This window comes from Vombatus ursinus, unplaced genomic scaffold (assembly GCF_900497805.2).
Source record: "Vombatus ursinus unplaced genomic scaffold, bare-nosed wombat genome assembly UNPS02014793.1, whole genome shotgun sequence".
NCBI classification, from domain to species: domain Eukaryota; kingdom Metazoa; phylum Chordata; class Mammalia; order Diprotodontia; family Vombatidae; genus Vombatus; species Vombatus ursinus.
This window is the reverse complement of record NW_020954571.1, coordinates 12,176,620-12,197,385: the sequence shown is the minus strand read 5'-3', so window position 1 is coordinate 12,197,385 and position 20,766 is coordinate 12,176,620. Positions and strand designations below refer to the sequence as shown.

Here is a 20,766-nt window from a genome sequence, read left to right as displayed (position 1 = left end):
CAGTAACGGCAGTTGTTTTCAGTAGAAAGGGCTTACCTAGAGCCATCCACACGGCATTTGTGAGATGCTAGTGCTATAGTCTGTGGCCATAGAATAGAGAACTAGAAGTCAAGCCATTTAGTACCATTCTTTAATCAAATGAGCTAACTGGAATAGCCATTTTCACAGAAATGGTTAAGGCACCCAAGGGAATTCTATGTAAATTATTTTCACTTTTTTCCTTCCCATTTGCAATTATCCTCCTCCAAGCACCCTAATTTTAAGCTAGGAATAGTATTACTCAAACAGTGGTTCTCAAATTTTTTGGTCTCAGGGATTCCATTATTCTCTCAAAAATTGTTGAAGATCCTCAAAACAGCTTTTGTTAATGATTTATATCTATTGATATTTTCCATATTAGAAATTAAAATATCTTAGTATTTTTATGAAAACAGTTTTGACCTTAAGGATCCCCTGAAAGGGTCTCAGGTATCCTGAGGAATCTTAGCCTATACTTTGAGAATGGCTGCTTTAGCAATATTCAGGAGCCTATTTCGGAAAATGCTGGCTAGTCTTTCTTTTACTGAGGTAGTAAGTATCCTATCTAATCTGGCTAGGGGAAAAAAATTGACCAAGGGTGCCCTCCTTTGCCCTCTGCTTGAGGACGTAGATGTTTTTTAGAAGTGGGAAAGGACCTTTTGGATTCCCCCTTTTGATACTGCCTGGTGCATTAGAATAGCAGTAAATACAGCTTAATGTATCTAAGCATGTAAGTGCAGATAGGAAAGGTTTTAGGTTTGATTTTAACCTTCGAGTAAAATGTCAAGCTTCTACTGATCTGGATTGAGGTATGTTGTGGGGATTTTGGCTGCTGAGCTTAGAATATCAAGAATGAGTATGCACATATTTATGAAATCTGCACTCAGAATAGTATTTGTTATTTTCATTCTGAAAGTTTATGTCCAAATTAAAGAAGCTACATTAGTTGTATCTTACTTTAATATTCTGATGTACTCATTAATGATGAACTCATTGATACAGGCATTCCTTTACTACTACAGATCATACCCTTTCTATTCCTTTTCTTTTAGTATGATCCATAGAGGAACTCTCCAGTGCTCTGGAGGCCTTCCTGTAGGTCTTTCATTATTTTTGGGTACTTGTATAGCACTCATGCTGTTGTCTGCTTCTAAAGCTCTGGATAGGTTTCTTTTATGATTTCTTGAAATTTGATTTGTAGGCTCTTTTTTTTGGTCATGACTTTAAGGTAGTCCAGTGATTATTCGATAATCTCTTCTCAGTCTGTTTTCCAGGTTCATTATTTTTGCTGCGGGGATATCTTACATTTTCTTCTATTTAGTTTCTTTTACTTTGTTTTATTATTTCTTGTTGTCTTATGGAATTGTCATGTTCTATTTTGTCCATTCTAATTTTAAGGGAGTTTGTTGCTTAGGTAAGGGTACTGAATATTCTATTATTCCAGTTTCTGAGGGACAGCTTAGGTTGCAGGCTTTCATTGTGGTCTGATCCAGGGCAAAAGCTGATCTCTACCATCCTGGTTTTAGCTCCACAAGTTTCTTACTTGAGTTTGGGTCTGAACAACATGTATATGATCTTGCTCTGGTTGAAGTTCCAGTAGACTGCTGATTAACTTAGCCACTATCAACTGGAAAGCTCTGCTGGTTCAAAGTGACAGAACTACTGGCTCTCCTTTGGTCTGGGATTCCTGTTGTACTTGTTGTGCTGCAAGCTTTAGACTGGACTGGAAGATGGAACTCTACTCAACTCCACTCCGGGGTCAGAGCCAAGCAGCTGACATTCCTAACTCTGGAATGTCACCCCTGTGTACAGGTCTCTTCCTCCTTCCACCCTGGATCTGATCCAGAACTGGTTAGTGAGCAACAGAGTGCCAGTTGGTACCTTGCACAATGTCAGGCTCCTCTGTGCTGGATTTGGGACCACTTTTTGCCCTGGTACATGGCCTCTCCTTGTGTCAGGATGTTCAGCACAGTTATTCCTTTCTAGACCCTTTCCCCAGTATCTGTAGACTTCACTGTCTATCTCCCTATGCTGACCTGGGTTGGAAAAAAATGACTTTCTGCAGTTTTTTTCTTGAATTTCCCAATCAGAACTTGGTCTAGTATATGGGGGTGTGTAGGGAACTCATAAGGTAGAGTTTTTACTTATTCTTGCTCCACCTTCAGAAATCATTTAACTTCCTTTATAGGATAGTAGATTTAGAATTAGAAGGGACAGTTGAGATTGTCTAGTACAATGGTGTCAAATCCAAATAAAAAAGATTTCCTCTTTATTGACTTTAAAAATTCCTGTATATTGACTTAAAACACACAAATTAACATTATGTTGTATTGTATTTTTATTTATTTTGTTAAACATTTCCCAATTACATTTTAATCTGGTTTGGCCCACACTTGGGAGCGCTTGGCAACCTCTAATCTGGTCCAATACCTTCATTTTATAGACAAGGAAACAGGCCCAAAGAGATGACTTACCAAGATCACACAGTAAGAAGCAGAGCTGGGATTTGATGCCAAGTCCTCTAGCTCCAAATCCAGCATTATTTCCAGTGCATCATTCTGCCTCTTCCTATTCAATTCTTTGTCTAATTCATTGTCCATCTGAAGTTACTTTTTCAGATATATTTATTGATGGAATAACTCAATGGACTGCCCATTTAATAGTTTGTCATTTTCTGGCAACTTTACGTTTCCTTCATTTGGTTTTTTTCCCGTATGAATATTAGGCAGATTTCTTTTGAGTGGCTATGGATTTTATGGAGAATATTTCCTAGTATTCTGAAGGTTGATGCACTCTCTGCTCAGTGCTTTTTTTTTTTTAAACAAGAGCATTTGGAGGATCTCACCATCAATGGACAATCTCCTTTTCTCTTTGTACTTAGTGTAGGACGTGATCCATGACAATAGGGAACATCTTTGGCAAGTATATGTCCTTTTGCTTTATTCTTCATCTGATATTAATATTACAAGATTAGTGAACAAAGCTATCTTTGATGGTCACATCTACCAAGGAATTTTATATGATCTTATCACGTACATGAGAGATACTTTGTTGGAGAAGAACCTTTAAAATCTCATTTTGCTTTACTGAGTCAATAAGTTTTTGTAACCAAGAAACAGTAAACAACATTATCCTATGTTTTCTTCAGATTTCAGTCAGTTGTGTGACTATGATGATATGGTTTGCTATAGAAAATCACTTGTGAAAGACTGCCTATTACCTTCTCAGATTTTCATCAAAAATACCCTTAATATGAACAGAAAACATGCTGTCTCTGTCAGTCTCTCTTTTAAGACTGGAACTCCCTGTCTCACTTGTTTTGATCCCGCTGCTTGATGGGCATGGGAGTTTTTACCTGCTCTGCTCCCAGCTTGGGCTGGCTCACCTGTTCCTATGCAAGCTGTGCTCCCCTTATTCATCTGTACTCCAGTTCCAGGGGCTCACCATGTCAATGCTGAACTTAGTGTAGACACCCAATTGACACAGTCCCCTATAGATAGGAACTCCTGAGCTCAAGTGATCCTCCAACCTCAGCCTCCCTGGCAGCAGGGATTACAGGTTTGTGCCACCATCCTCAGCTAGCATTCTCATAAGACTGTTGTATACATGAGAAAGTAGGCAGGTGAGCTGGTAGTTACTGATGTCTTTTTGGTCACCCTTTTTGGTATCTTCCCCTTTTTGGAGATTTCTTCTTGAAAAATTTAGTATCTCTAGCCTAATATCTTTTGAAACAATTATTTTCAATTAAAAAATAATTTTCTCTCCTCATCTCCCACCTATTAAGGGAAACAAATTTGTGCATTGGCCATGTCAAAAAATTATGTCTCATTCTGCATTCTAGGTCCGTCACCTATCTGTAGGAGGTGGTAGCTTCATCTTCTTGAGTGCCATTTCCACTTCCTAACTCATTGAGTACTGAGATATGAGAATTCAAGTGTGGTGGTTCCATTATTATTGATGATGAGCATAGATTGCTATAATAACACAGACAAATCTGTTCCATTTCATATATGTTTTTCCTCTTTCTGCAAATGTTTTTTAGATTATCTAGATTTGGAACTCAGACTAAGATTTCTTCAGGTTTGTTTTTCCCTCCACTACTATTCACTATTTTGTGAGGCAATATGGCTCATAATCTTTTGTCAGCTTTTTCCATAATATTTTGAAAATTGGATTATATTCTCAGACAGTGTTGCTCTGGTTCTCATATCTTTCCATTTGTCTAAGAGGTCAAAGTTTGCTGGCTGAGGCAATTTCCAAGCTCTTTTTACCTCTTCATTGTAGTGATTACATTATTTAAACATCTTTAAGAAATGGTAATAATCAAAGTCACTGTCTTTACCTTTGACCATTTCTCATTTTTAGATTTACCATTTTGTTTAGGTCAGGTTGAAGTTATTGTAATCAAATGCAATGTATTGTTATTTTTATCCTGTCTTCTAATGTGGTATTGGTTTTGAACATTGCTCTATCTGATTTGACTGCCTATTGAAAGCTGATTCTGAAAATATTCATGTCAGTAAAATTTGTTTCTTTGATGTTAAGAAATTGTTCATTTCATTTTTGTCTTGGTGTTCAGTTCTTGATGTGTCAAAAGCCTTCACACTTTTCAAAGAAAATATTCATGACTTATGTGTATGAAGTTACTGAGTAGTCTCTAAGTCATTGTCTTCTTTCAAGAGTACTTAATCCCAAGCCCTAACATACTTTGCTGTACTCATATGTGTTTACCTTGGCATTCAAGTCACCAAGTAGCAATGCATACATTGACTGGGTTTGAAGGGTCTTGTTAGGGTCTTTGTATAATTGATTTATTATTTCACCCCAGCAACAGATACTGGTGCATAAATGCATTATTTTCCTACGGTTTTGTTTTGTTTTGTTTTTTGACTTTTACTCATCTTAAGCATGGCAAATCAGGTAACTTAAGTGTGCCACTGAAATAATATTTCTTGTTACTATAGGGTTCATAATGAAATGATTTCTACCAGCTCCTTTATTTGCTTTTTTTTCTGTTGTCTTGGTTTTCTTTTAAAAATTTTATTATGATCTTAATTAACAACATGACCATTTCCACATACTAAAAAGAGGGTTGTATATGAAACTGTGAACTCCAGTTATGTACAGCTTATTTACAAATTTATATTACGTATGTATTTTTAAAAATTTTCTGTGATAGTACCAAGACTCTTCTAAATTTTCTTCTGTTCTCTTGTGTTTTTTAAGTGTTTCATTGATGCTTTTTCCTTTCTTGTATTACATCACCTACTTTCCCCTACAATCAGTGGTGTCCTGGAGCCAGCTCATATTGGTTGGCAAGAAACAATTGTTAAACTTTGAGAAATTTTGTGAGCTAGTTGTTAAACACAGCCAGAGCACAGTTCGGTCAACTTCTGCACTTGGTAGTGTTATTTGTTGCCTTATAAGAATTGATGACAACCACAGCAAAGTGTGTTTTCAATACATTATTGTCCATTTTAAATGATTATGGCTTTGGTAATGAATATTTGAAAGTGAACTTAATTGCATTTTGTTCTGATAGTGCTAATAAAATTCTGAGAAGAAAGTTCAAAGCAGCTACAGAGTTGTTAGAAGTTTTTCCTAAAGTTTGGCCCTTTGAAAATCATTGATTGTAATTATCAGTTATGAGTCAATTTCTGAAATAGAGCAAATTTATATTTAAAATATATCTGGACAAAATTCTTTTTATCACCAATCTAATAAATCAGACCATACTAAATGCTGTACCTAAAGAATTTGAAATTAAAATTATTAAAATTGGTCTAGTACTGGTGCTGAGATGTATAACATGTAGCTTACAAGCTGCTATTGCTGTATGGCAGTCACATCCTACATTATATTTGCATTTTTATCTTTTTTCTTATTCTGGTTTGGCAAGGAGATTACAGTCAATCCTCAACATTTGTGTATTTAATTTTTACAACTTAAAACATTTGCATGATTTTATTTAAGTAACTCCATTTTCATTTTTGCATTGACAGCTATGCACAATTATAACTATGCACAGTAGAGAAAAAAATGAGAGAGGCACTATGCATGTAAGTTTGTGGAGCAACTTGTATCCTACTAAGTGCTCCCGTTATAACGTACTTCATGTGTATTTGGAGTGTCAGAGGTGATGTCAAGACCTCATCAGTCTCAGCGTCTTCCAACAGCAGTGACTAAAGTCCCAGAAACCTCTCCATTGGTTTTCAGAAGGAGGCCAAAGTAGAGAAGTTTACAGCATATATAGTATTGTCTAAAATATTTTTTGTAAGATGTTAGCACAAGAGGTCACAGAATTCTAGAGAATTACTAGTGAGGAAAAATGTTTTGCATGTTACCAGTTTTATTTTGTGTACTGCATTTTATGGGTTATTTCATGGTTACTGTGTTAGGAAAAGTGCATATTAACAGAATTAATGTTTTATTATAAAGACATATGCAGAAAAGTGCATTTTCAGTAATCTCAAATGAAAGATTACAGTTTTTGTTTATTGTAGAGACCTAACCCCCTATTTCCCATAGGTTCAATGTATCAATACCTGTGTTTTTGACTTTAGCACCATTTTCTAGGAATGTTACCCCCACAGAAGTTGAGGATTGACTGCACTTTCTTGTAAGACTTTTCTTTAATGATTGATATTCTTGAAGAATTTTCATTACTTGCAACTACATTGCAGTCAAAATCAACTAACATTTAGAAAGTGTAGAAATTAAAATCAATGTACAGTAAGATCTCTGAAAAAAATTTAAAGATTGGTACTAGAAAACATTAATCTCAAGCTTAAGATTTAATTAAATCAGATAAGTTTAGAGATTCCATTAAATAAAAATAATATATTGAATGCTCTTCTCAGGAATATGTTGCTAGAAAATATATTTCGACATAATAACTTAGATCTTTTATCAGAGAGAGACAACTGTGAAAGCATTTAAAATTATTTTGATTTATTACAATCACCTGATTGGCCTTACGAGAAAATAACTTAACCATGGATAGTTGGTAAAAAAAAAAATGTAGAATTTAAGTGAAATTTTAAAACATAATATTGATTGGAATGCTTTATGGGATTTTATAGTTAATGTGAAATCAAACATTGTTCCAATCTTTGCAAGCTATACAAAATGCTAAAAAAAAAAAATAGCACTATTTGAAAGCACTAGTGTTAAAGGTGAAAGAGTTTTCAGTGTAATGAGTATAATTTGTATGAAGGTGAAAAATAGTTTAACACTAGACCATATATCAGATTTAATGACAATAAATTTATTGGGAAAAGAGTAAGCAGATTGGAATGCAACTCCACTTATCAAATCATGTTTGAATTGTGATCAGAGGTTGGCTATGACTATAAGAGTTTGGAAAAAAATGAACAAAAACATTCTGTGAGAATCAATTGACTATATGGAATTTGTAATAAAGAGTATTGTATATTTTTATTAAGATTTGTAAATTGTGTGCTCCACATCCTTTATATTGGTAAGGTTTATAACAAATTTATGTCCATCTGTATGTGTAGATAGATAGAAGCATACTTTTTTTTTTTTTTTGGAGAACCAGTTGTTAGACATTTAGTGGCACAACACTGCCTACAACTTCCTCCTACTCTCCAACTAAAAGCTATGCCTTGCAATAAACAAGTGTAGTCAAACAAGGCAAATTCAGACAATGGCCCTCTCAAAATGTGTATCTCATTCTGTACCTCTAGTCCATCACCCCTCTGTCGGGAGGTCAGAAGTATGCTGCCTCATTAGTTTTCTGGAGTAGTGATTAGTTCATTGCATTGATCAGAGGTCTTATGTTTTCAAAGTAATTTTCCTTTATGTTATTGTAGTCATTGTATAAATTGTTTTCCTAGTTCTTCTCTTTTTGCTGTGCACCACTTTACACAAATCTTGTGCCAAATTTACCAGGTTTCTCTGAATCTATTCCTTTTGTCATTTCTTAGGGCGCAACAGTATCCCACTACATTCCTACACCCTAAATTATTTCGCCATTGTGGCACTCACTTTGTTTTTAGTTCTTTGTTACAACAAAATATACTGCTATTAATGTTTTGGTATATATGGATCCTCTTTACCTGCCTTTTCAATAAGAGCTTGAAATAACCTTTCATTTGCCTGCAATATTATCTTCTCATTCCATTTATAACAAGAATGTTAATATTTATGTGGTTCAGCTCCTCCTCCAGTATGTCAGCTCATTGGATAAATGAATATTGGACAAAGATCTCATGTTTAGTGTTCCAGCAGTAAAATTGACTATAGCCAATCTAAAAATAGTCATGTCTCTAGCACTTTCTGTTCATTTTCCTGCTATTCTTCTACTATAGACGTGAGCATAAAGGCCTAAAGACTATATTTTTTGTTTGTTCATGGGTTGCCAAGGCTTAAGAGTTCATTATTTAATTACCAACCATGCTGCTTTTCATGGAATTTGTTTCTGGAATCATACTCAAGGTCTTTCCAGTTTGGGAAAGCCAACCAGAAATTGTATTCTACTGGCCTAGCCTTTTGAGAACCTAGGATGTCCTCTACATCAGAGGTGTCAAATATGCTGCCACTAGGAGTGTTTAACAAAAATAAATAAAAATACAATAAATCATAGGTAACTTTACATCTTAAAACTAAGTCAGTATGCAACCTGCGGGGATTCTTATGGATTGATTAGTACCCCCCTATTTCTAATTGATTTTGACAACACTGCTCTACATCATAATGATGCCTCAAAGTAAGATTTTTGTTGAAGTCAGTTAGAATTTGTGTAACTCTTCTGAATCTTGGGATTTAAAAATTATGGATTAATACAACTTTCTGAGAAAACTACCAACCATTCTGGTTGGTACGAAACCATTTGTTTGCTCAACATTCACCTCATTGACTTGTACTCTGTTGGTATTTCTGAGGTCCTAGTTTGGCTTCAGTGGCATTCACTAAGTTATGATATCTAGCAACAGTTGCCATGAAGTTCCTTGACCAGTCAGCCCTCAGATTTATATTTTCTCCCAGGTGTTGGTGGTTGATCAACTCAGTATGAGGATGCTCTCATCCTGCTGTAAGATGACGGACATTATGACTGAAGGGATAACAAGTGAGTATATACACATCAAATTTGTAATATTTGTAGCCCTCTTCCTAATTGGGAAGCTCTTCAGAGCAGTATGGTATAGTAATTTATGAAACTACTTCTATAGTTGAAAAGCAATCCATTTTGAAACTATAGTTTCCCCAAAAGAAGTTAACCTGTACTTTTCCTCTCTACAAAAAAATCTGATGGAATCACTGGTGTAATATGGCAACTCCTATTTTTTTTCTGCCCAGAGACAGCAGGTTGACTGTTTTTGGTATAAATAGGGATATAACACATTTAGAAATTCTTCAGGATAAGAAATCTTGTGTATATTTAAATTAAGAGATGCCCCCAAAGTGATAATTAACCTGTAATTCTCAATCATATGATTATGAAGAATGGCTCTGATATTGTAATTAATTATTGCTTTCTATACAATAGGACCTTAAACTCTCTCAGGTGAACATTGTATTATGGGGTGATGACTATTAGAAAGCTCTTCCTTTTAGGTAAAGGAGACAGCTGGGCCTTCTAAAAGCACCTAAAGCTTTAACAAAATGAAGTGGTAGTCTTTGAGCTTCTTAGAGGAATGTTGTTATATAAAATCTGATTGGAATACTATTATTACTTACAGAGTTTCCAAAGGGGATCAATGAAATAATTTAAATAATGGTTTAGAGATAAACTATACAAGGAAATGTTAAAGAAGAATTGGTATTATTTTCATAGGAAGAGAAATCTGATAGAGAGTTAATAGTATTCTCAGGATTGAGGTCATTACCTTTGATGGTAGTAAGTAAATGGTGTTACCCAGGACAGTGCATCTGTAAATGAACTTAAATTTCATGAGGAATTATGCAGATGAGATAATTCAATTCAATAAATGTTTATTAAATAGGTACTGTGTGCAAGATGCTGTACTAGGTGTGAAGGATAGATACAAAGATAGAAACTGAAAACAGTTCCTGTACTTCACATCTATTGTACTCTCTAGGCATAAAGCTTGAAAACCATACACTATCAGAGAGGATGGTGTGACTTTTAAAGAAAGAAGAAATAAGCCTTAAGGGAAAAAAAAGCCATTAATTTAATCCAAGCCAACCTGGAAATAGCGTGGATATATGAGTCTATTAGAATGTTTTCAGTTCTATAATGAAGCTATGCCATCTCAATTTCCTGTATGGGATGATTTTATTTTATCATTTAGTTGTGGAAGATATCAACAAGCGTCGAGAGCCACTCCCCAGTCTGGAAGCTGTGTATCTCATCACTCCCTCTGAGAAGGTAAATCTTTCCCAAAAAGAGTTTGAGTTGAAGCTAGGGTAGCTTCAGTATCTGTGCAGCATAGGTTATTTGGCATTTCCAGGTTAAGCATCTACTTAACATACTGCATTTGTTCAGCTTGAAATCCACAGATCAGTAGGAGTAAGGAGGGGGGTGGTGGTGGTGGTGGTAGTATGTTTTAAGTAAGCTTAATGAGATTTAGCAGCTGTTCAAAAAAGCCAGAGGTGGACTGGCACAGCTCTAGTTTGTTTAATTGTTTTTTTTTTTTCCCAAGAGGATATGCGTCTTTTAAAAATCTAATTTCAGGACACGATTAAGGCCCTTTTGTCTCTAAATTCAGCATTATTGTCATTTTTGAATGTTGGCTAAATTCTTTCAGTTTCTGTATAAGCCGTCTGGGTTATATTAGCACTAAGAGCCACCTTAGCTGGAACATTCCATTACTGGCCAATACTCCAACTTATAGATTCTTATGTTCTGAGCTGAGCCAGCTCTGGAGAATTGGAAGACTTTGCTCTTGACCTCATTGTTCTAGGATGAATGAAAGCCTTTGCCTTCTTTGTGCTTCTGATAAAATTCTTGAGAATCCTACATCTAACAGAAGTGGGGAACCTGTGCCTCGGGCGGCCACGTGTGGCCTTCTAGGTCCTTGGGTGCAGCCTTTTGACCAAGTCCAGGTTTTACAGAAGAAATCCTTTTATTAAGGGGATTTGTTTAGTGAAGTTTGGATTCAGTCAACTTGAGGCCACAAGTTCCCCACCTCTGTCTTAGAACTAAATTTAACATGGATTAATTATTTAAAATTCTGAACTAAATATTCTTTATTTGTAAAAATTCACTGACAATACCTATCTGTTACTATTTTACATAGCTTGAGTTTGGCTCAGTGACAATTATAGATTTTACTTACCTCCAGAATTTATTTTTCATTACCTTTCTCTCCCCTTCCCATAGTCTGTCCATTCACTCATCAGTGACTTTAAGGACCCGCCAACTGCCAAGTATAGGGCTGCACATGTGTTTTTCACTGACTGTAAGTATTCCACATCTTAAAGAAATAATTGTAAAAAATTGCTTTGATGTTTGTCTTTACCATGTATGCCAGCAACACTATCATCCCATGTCAAAACTGTATAGCAGAGCAAATAATAAAGTCATACAAAATTGATTTGTAAACAATAATGGTCACTGTTCTAGGTTTTTATTTTCTTTAGAAGATATCATAGACATAAGAGTTAGAAAACACCAACAGGGTTATTTATTCCTTCCTTACAGCACTGATACACAGGATACCAATTCCAAGGATAATGGATTTAATTTAACATTGAAACATGGATGCCTGATTCTCAGTCTGATTTTTTAACAGCATTTTTTCATTCTGTTACTTCTGCAAAACATGTCACCTTAAACTATAACCTTGTAATGGTTTATTCCTAAATCATTCCACCAGAGATATGTGAGATATCCTTCTAAAATGGACATTCATTGCTTCAGGTAGCACTTGTTCTCCTTTACTTGACTTGGAGCTTTGTGGAGAAATAATGTAATTGTGGATTATATTAATGGTAGATAGTAATATCATGCAGCATGGCATAGTGGGAAAGTGTTGGACTTGGTGTCAGGAGAGACCTGGGTTCATATTCTGCTTATGACATTTATTAGCTGTGTGACCATAGGCAGGTCACTTAATCTCCCTGAACCTCTGTTACTTCATGTGTGAGGTGGGAATAAAAACACCTGTAGTACTCACCTCACAAAGTTGTTGTGAGGATAAAATAAAACACTAGATGTGAAGTGCCAAGATTACATTAAAGTACTATGCAAATTATCTATTGTTCCAGTACCAATGTAATTTGTGGTGTTGTAACTAGCCCAGTTTTTTCAGGAATAGGATATTAAACTCTACAACTAAGAAAATGGAAAATTCATAGCAACTTTGTTATTTGAAGGCAATTTCAGGACATGAGTGGGAAAGACATCAGGCAGATTGTATCTATGAGCCTATTGTATGCTTCTATGAAGCTAAAATTATTTGTTTAGACCAAAAGAGTTTTCAGCCATTATGAATATTGCTACCAGATTGTGCTTGTCTTTAGTGGTGAGGTCTTTAGCACTTGGGAGAAATGACTAAATGGTATTACTAAAGTGTTATCCCATTCTGTATTGTGGTACTGTTGGGTGTTGACATTCCTCAACTTATTCCTCAATTATTATTATTCCTCAATTTATTAAGTGTCTACAATGTGCCAGGTACTTCTTTTATAAATTATAATTTTTTTCTTTATCCCCTTTCCAATACTGCCTCTGTATCTTGCGTAGCAGATAGAGGGCTGGCCTAGAAGCCAGGTGGACAGGGGCTCAAGCCCTATCACAGAAACGCAATAGTTATATGACCAGACAAATCATTTCACTTCTCACTGAGTTAGGCAGCTCTCCAAGACGATAAGTTTTTCTTAAATTAGATTTTATTTTTTACAACTAAAATCCATTTTCTTTTCTCCCTACTTTATCCTTCCTACCAATGGGAAAAAAAGAAAACTCTTACAACAAATGTGAATAGTCAAGCAAAACAAATTTCTGTATTTACGATGTCCAAGAAATGTCTAATTCTGCACCCTGAGTCCGTCACCTCTGTGTCAGGATTTGGGTAACATACTTCATCATTGGTCCTCTGGAATCACAGTTGTGATCATTGCATTGATCAGAATTCCTAAGATTTTCGAGGTTATTTGTTTTTATAATTATTATTATTATTGCATAAATCGTACCTTTGCTAATTTCACTCTGTACTAGTTCTGAGACTGTCAAGTTGCAGAGAACGTGCTGACCTGCATTGGTAGAAGAATTTTCCTTATCCAGGAGTTCCCTCTACCAAATGCAATCAGAGGTCCAGTCCCTGTTCCTTCTGTTCTTTTCTTCTGATCTCTAATGCTAGTTAATTTTCATTGAATCTCAATAAATAAGTTTTTATTTATTGTCATTTGGACATATGTTATACATTGTGGACGTTAGGTTTCTAGGATGTTCTGAACATTTTGGTTATCAAACCATATTAAATATTGAGTGATATATTACTATTCATTTGAAGCACCTAGACAGAAGCAAAGAATTAACGCAAATTATTGTTTATTATTGTGACACACAATTATGGTTGCTCTTTTAGCTTGCCCAGATGCTCTGTTTAATGAGCTGGTAAAATCTCGTGCTGCCAAGGTCATTAAAACTCTTACAGAAATCAACATTGCATTCCTTCCATATGAATCCCAGGTGAGTACAAACAGAAATTATACATAAAAATTAATATACACTAATGGTTATTATTTCATCAGAGCCTCTGGCAGGTTCTCAGGAAATGTCAGAAAAAAATATTATTCTTTGTACAGAAGTTGAGGAAGTCATTCTGCGAGTTAGTTACGTGGTTCATAATTTAAATAGTTTGAGAATTGATGGTTATGTAACAGAAATAATATAAAAAAACTTAACTATTTCCTCCCTGCCTTGCTTACTGGTCTTATGTTATTTCTGAAGTCAAGCTAATCCTTCATGGTACTTTTGTTTGTGAGCCCAAAGCCCTCCTTGACACTTGGTGGTTATTGGCAAGGTCCTTCAGCACTACTTCAGAAGAACCAATGGGAAAAGAGCAAGAGGGGGATCAGACCACACTTATCTGTTGCAAAGGATCTTGTTTGTACATAGCAATAATTTCAGTTTGTCACGTGTTTAAGAAACAGATGGCAGCCATCAAGCCCCTCTCTTAACCCTTTAAATGCCAACTGTCTAAGCAATAAGGCTTGAGGTTGGAGAAAATAATTATGTTGAACACTGAAGTCAAGTTATACTAGAAGGGATTATCAAGAACTGGTTTCCTATTGGGACTTGCTTTACCCAATAAAAAAAAAATTGCTGATTTCTGAAAGATCTTTTATACCACAAAATAAGCAATTTGGAAGTATTAAATCTCCATAGGTTAGTTTGTAGAGTTCACAGAGTAAGCTCTGCTTACGGAGGTTTAAAAAGAATTAAAACAAAACCCAAAAGCTTTTGAGAGTGATTGTTGAAAACTAAAAATAAATTTATGAAAAAAAATGAAAACATAGGGCATTTAATGCCATCTTATTTTCTTTCTCACCAGTCTTGAATGGAAAACCTATTCCTTTTTTTTTTTGGTTAGGCAGTGGGGTTTAGTGACTTGTGCAGAGTCACACAGCTAGTAAGTGTTATGTGTCTGAGGCTGGATTTGAATTCAAGTTCTCCTGAATCCAGGGCCAGTGCTGCATCCACTGTGCCACCTAGCTGTCCCCCGAAAACCTGTTCTTTTGAATGAGAATTATAATGCTTTATGTTCTACAAAGCACTTATTCTCACAACAACTCTGGAAAGTAAAAGTTCGTGTATAATTATTCCCATTTAATGGAAGAGGAAACTGAAGCCCAGAGAGATTGTTACTTGCCCAAGGTCACACAACTGTGAAGTATCAGAGCTAGCATTCAAATTCAGTTCTCCTGACTCCAAGTTTAGTACTTTTCCACTTATCCTGTTTTCTTTAATTATTTTTCTTTTTTAATTTAAATTCTGACTTTACTTTTAATCAAACCCCACTTTAACCAAAATCTTTATTTGCCTAAAGTTTGCAAAATAACTCCTACCACTACTCTAGCTAATCATGTTGGTTTTGTCAGTGTGTACACCCTTGAGAAGTAAGGACTTCGTTTTAAAACAGTAAGCTTACATTTCACTTTTAAAAGCGTTAGGTTTTTGCCTCCTTGGTGTTATCATAAAACTGATATCTCACTTCATGTTGATGGGCAGCAAGTAGAAGCTCAAGTCTAGTGAAACACAGTCTTTCCTAATACCTCAGTTCAGGTCTTCTTGGCAAGTGCAATGAAGCAGTTTTCAAAGACCTTTGAACTCCGTGGCAGAGAGAAGTTTCTCCTCGTATCACTACCCAGGGCTGTCGTGGCCTCATCACACTTCATACACTACAGCCTTCTGTCTTTGGCCCTACAAGTCTTCAGACTCTTGGGGAATCTTTGTATCTGATTTTGTACCCAGCCACATCTAGCTCTGTTCTCCAACATGAGAGATTTGTCCCTCTCATTTTTTTTTTAACTCATTATGAGTCCTGGAACAAAGTGTGTTGAGCACAGCCTGATTTTAGCACCCCCAACCATAATATATTTCACAAGATTTTAAAAAATGAAGAAGTAAAACAAATTATAATAATTTTGTAGCTAAAAGCAACCAGTTTAAGGGACAGAGGATAATGGAGTAAGAATCCACATAAAAAAACACTAAACTGAAGTATTTCAGAAGATTTAAATGCTCAGAGAACATGGTTCTGATTACGTTTTATTTTCTTTTATTTAACAGAGTATGGGTTGCTGTTACATTTTTATGCAAAGGCTACTTTACTTGTGCCACTCAAATCTTATTCTTTGGGAAATTTTGGGTTGCGTATACTTATTTAGGGTTTCCTCCCCATTGGCAGAAAGAATGCTGTCTAATAACTTTTATTCTGGATATAAGTACTATTCCTTGTCCCATTTTTAGGTATATTCCTTGGACTCTGCTGACTCTTTTCAAAGCTTCTACAGCCCACACAAAGCTCAAATGAAAAATCCAATCCTGGAACGACTGGCAGAACAGATTGCAACTCTGTGTGCCACTTTGAAGGAATACCCAGCTGTACGATATCGAGGGTAAGACAGTATAGTAAGGGTCGTGTAATGGGAGTTAGGGGTTTCCTCTCAATTCATTATTATTATCCTCAGTTTTCTTTATACATAGACATATATATATACATGCATATATAAACATACATACATAGGCACACATATAGATAGATAATTATTATATATAATTTTATATACCATAATGTATTATAATACAATTTTATATATTGTAATGTGTTATGTATTGTAATATACATATACAAACACAGATACATATATTTATGTTATATATTATAGAAAGAATTTGGATATAGTGAGAGATGAACAGTTGTTTATAGAGAAAGAAATTTCTGCGCCTTATTAAGTGTATGAGATTTAATGAACTGGAGTGTGGACTGAGAACCAATTAATGAAGAAAAGGTTATAATTTTAGTAATTATAAAAGAAATGTCCACGTATACTTTATATTACCTTAGAACTCAGGATGATGAGAATGAATATGGTAATCAGTCAAGTGTCAGACTGAGAGGTCACCACTACATATAGGCTACATGTGAAAGTGGTCAACATTAAAATCCTGCTGCATAAATTTTATATTTATTTATCTGTGTACATGTTATCTCTTTACACGTATATACATGCAAATGTGTATATATACATATATGTATACATATCTCAGCTATTGTATGGGTTCTGTTCCAGACCACTTCCCAATGAAGTGAAAATCCTCAGTAAAGTGAGTCACACAAATTTTTTGGTTTCCCAGTGCATATAAAAGTTATGTTTATACTATACTGTAGTGTAGCAGTAGTATTATATCTTAAAAATGTATATACTGTAATTAAAAAATACTTTTATTACTAAAAAAAAAATGCTAACCACTATCTGAGCCTTCAGCAAGTTGTGATCTTTTTGTTGGTAGAGAATCTTGCCTCAATGTTGATCAGAGTGGTGGTTGCTGAAGGTTGGGGTGGCTGTGGCAATTTTCTTAAAATAAAACAAAAATGAAGTTTGCTGCATATATTGAGTCTTGAACTCTTAGAAGCCATTGTAGGGTTATTAGTTGGCCTAATGTCAATATTATTGTGTCAGGAAATAGGAAGGCCTGAGGAGAGGGAGAGAGAAGTGTAATGGCCAGTTGGGGGAGCAATCAGAACACACACAACATTTATTGGTTAAGTTTGCCATCTTAGATGGGTGTAGTTTGTGGCACCCTGAAACAATTACAATAGTAATATCAAAGATCACTGATCATAGATCGCCATAATAAATATAATAATAATGAAAAAATTTGAAATATTGCAAGAATTACCAAAATGTGATGCAGAAACACAGTGTGAACACATACTGTTGGAAAAATGGCGCCAATAGACTTGTTCGACGTAGAGTTGCCACAAACCTTCAATTTGTAAAAAACACAATATCTGCACAGCCCAATAAAACAAAGTATTTGTATATGTATGTGTATGTATGTGTGTATATGTATATATGTATAAATATAAACACACATGTGTGCTTACGCACATACATACTCACACACATGGATATAGATATAGCAAGATTTCAGGGTCAGCCAGTCTCACATGAAGCTTGCATAGACTTGTCACCCTTTCAGTTTTCAGCTAAACCTGTTAGCATATTCATTCTCATCATCTTGAGTTCTGCAGAATCCAGGAGTGTGTTTGTGTATTTCTTTTTAAAATTACTAAAATGTGAACCACTTTCTAATTAATCATTTTTTTCCAAAGCTCAACACTAGTTATTAAATATTATTTATTTAATAAACTGGAGAAACTTATTTTCCCCTAATCAGTTGCTTTTCTCTCTCTCTCTCTCTCTGTCTTTCGCTCTCACTCTCACTCTTTTTCCCTATCCAACTCCCTAATCTCCTAGGCTTCTATAAACATCAAAGTTAATGGCTACTCGTTGACTTCTTGCTTCTGAAAAACAATCCCACTTTTCAACTTCAGAGGATACCTATTAAAGCCTGTTCTCTTGATTTAGCTAGATGGCATAGTGGATGTAGCAAGGGTGGGGAACCTGTGGCCTTGAGGCCACATGTGGCCTTCTAGGTCCTTGGGTGGGGCCTTTTGACTGAGTCCAAGTTTTATAGAACAAATCCTTTTATTAAGGGGATTTGTTCTGTGAAGTTTAGATTTCAGTCAGAGGGCTGCTCTTGAGGACCTAGAGGGCCACATGTGTCCTGGAGGCTGCAGGTTCTCCATCCCTGGACTAGGGTATGATGTTTCTGAGAAGTTTTGAATAGTGAAGGACAGGGTACTGAGGAATCTCAAGTTGATTACATGGCTTCAGTCTTCTCACAGAAGTGGATTTGTTAGATAATCTCAGCTGGATCCTCTGTGCTGCTCAGCAATACTATTCTGCTCTTAACAATTTCCTGTCTCATACATCATTGTATATTCCAAATCTTTCTTCTGTCCTTTCCTAACCCTACTCCCATCTTCCATACTTATAACAGGTCATTAAGGACCCTGTTGAGGTCATGTAAAAATTTTGTGTTGATGTAAGTCAGTTCAGTTTCATGATTTTCTCCAATTAACAAGTCAACAAACATTTACTATGTGCTAAGTGTTGGGGACACAAAGAAAGGAGGATTCATGTTCTCAAGGAATTCAAGAATCTAATGGGAGAGACAACATGTAAACAACTATGTACAAATAAGATATAAATGGGATAAATTAGAGATACTCTTAGAGGGAAGGCACTAGCAATAAGAGAAATTGGGAAAGGCTTCTTGTGGGAGGTGAGATTTTAGCTGGGCCCTGAAGGAAGTCAGGGAAGCCAGGAGATAGAAATGAGGAAGGATAACATTCCAGGCATGAGGGGGCAACCAGTGAAAATTCACAGAATAGGGGAATGGAAGAGTGTCACGTGTGAGGAACAGCAAGGAGGCCAGTGTCACTGGGTCATAGAGTGTGTGGATTGGGGAGTAAAGTGTAAGAAGTCTGGAGAAGTGGAAAAGGGCCAGATTTTGAAGACCTTTAAAAGTTAAACAGGATTTTATATTTGATCCTGAAGGTAATAGGGAGCTACTGGAGATTATTAAATTGGGATGAGGGGTGCTATGGTCAGATTTGTGCTTTAGGAAAATCCCTTTAACAGCTGACTAGAGCCTGGATTGGAGTAGAGAGAGACTTGAGCCAGGGCAGCCAACCAGAATGCTATTGCAATAATCCAGGTGCAAGGTGATGAGAGCTTCCGGCAGGAAATGGCAATGTCTGATGAGAGAGGGGGAAGATATGCAAGAGATGTTGCAAAGGTAAAATTGGCGGGGCTTAGCAACTAATTGGATTTGGGGGCAGGCAGAGAGAGAGAATGAGTAGCAGAAGATGACCCTTAGGTTGTGAGCCTGGGTCACTGGTAGGAAGATGATACCCTCAACAGTAATGGGAACGTTAGGAAAAGAGTAAGGTTTTTCGGGAAAAGATAATGAGTTCAGTTTTGGATATGTTGAGTTTGGGTGTGCAGGACATTCGTGCTAGCTATTGTTCAATATCTCTTCTCCCCTTCTTAGTTAAACTGCTTGAGAGAGCTGTCTAAACTTAGGACCACTACTTATCTTCTCACTTCTAAATCATGTATAATCAGGTTTCTGATTACACCATTTGATAGCAACTACCCTCTCCAAAGTTATGAATGATCTCTTAACTACCAAATCTAATAGCCTTTTCTCAATCTTCATTCTTCTGGACCTCTTTATAGCCTTTGACGCTGTTGATCACCTGGATCCTCACTGCTCTGTAGGTATTTTTGTGGTTTTCTTGTCACTCTTTCTCCTCCTACCTGTCTGACCTCTCCTCAGTCTCCTTTACTGATCTTCATTCAGGTTCCCTAAGGCTGTGTCCTAGACCCTCTTCTTTTCTCTATATTATCTTGCTTGGTAATCTCATCAGCTCCCCCATGGGGGGTTCAGTTATCATCCCTGTGCAGATGATTCCTAGATGTATATATCCAGCCCTGGTCTCTGTCCTGAGCTCTAGTCCAACGTCAACAATTGCATCTTGGGTATCTTGAACAGAATAGAAATGAAGGGCTGGAAAGGATGTACTATGCATCAAGTATGTCCAGAAAAGCAGGAGTTACAATCATGCTATCAGACAAAGCAAAAACAAACATTCAAAACCTTAAAAGGGAGTAACAAGGAAACTATAGTATGCTGAAAGGAACCATAGTTAGCCAAACCAATGTCAGTATCAAACTTATATGCTACAAATGCGTTAGCATCTAAATTCATAAAGGAAACATTAATTGAACAACAAGAAGACATTGACATTAATACAATAGTGTGATTTCAGTGTACCTTTCAGTTTTGGATAAGTCTAATAGAAAAAAAAAACAAAAGCAAAATATAGAACTAAACAAATTATTGGAGAAATTAGAGCTAGGTGACACAGTGGATAGAGTGCTGAGCCTAGATTCAGAAAGATGTGAATTCAAATCCAGGATCAGACATTTTCTAATTGCATGACCCTGGTCAATTCCCTTCACTTCTGTTTGCCACATTTTCCTCAACTGTAAAATGGGGATAACAATAGTGCCTACTTTGCAGGGTTGTTATGAGGATCAAATGAAATAATACTTGTAAAGCACTTAGCATAGTGCCTGGCACATAGTAGGCACTATAGCAATGCTTCTTTCTTTCCCTAAAATACTTAGAGCATCTTTTTAAATGGGACTACAAAAAAAATGTGTATTTCTTAT

At 35.9% G+C, this 20,766-nt stretch overlaps 1 protein-coding gene across 2 annotated transcripts in view; it reads left to right on the top strand.

Annotated features, from left to right (window-relative positions):
* Positions 1 to 20,766, top strand: part of STXBP1 (syntaxin binding protein 1) — a 91,342-nt gene that overhangs the window by 35,650 nt on the left and 34,926 nt on the right. For both annotated transcript variants that reach the window (XM_027869674.1, XM_027869673.1), the window contains exons 3-7: positions 9,028 to 9,109; positions 10,296 to 10,372; positions 11,327 to 11,405; positions 13,536 to 13,639; positions 15,923 to 16,071. In XM_027869674.1, coding sequence (XP_027725475.1) covers positions 9,028 to 9,109; positions 10,296 to 10,372; positions 11,327 to 11,405; positions 13,536 to 13,639; positions 15,923 to 16,071 — 491 coding nt within the window. The remainder of the gene's footprint in view (positions 1 to 9,027; positions 9,110 to 10,295; positions 10,373 to 11,326; positions 11,406 to 13,535; positions 13,640 to 15,922; positions 16,072 to 20,766) is intronic.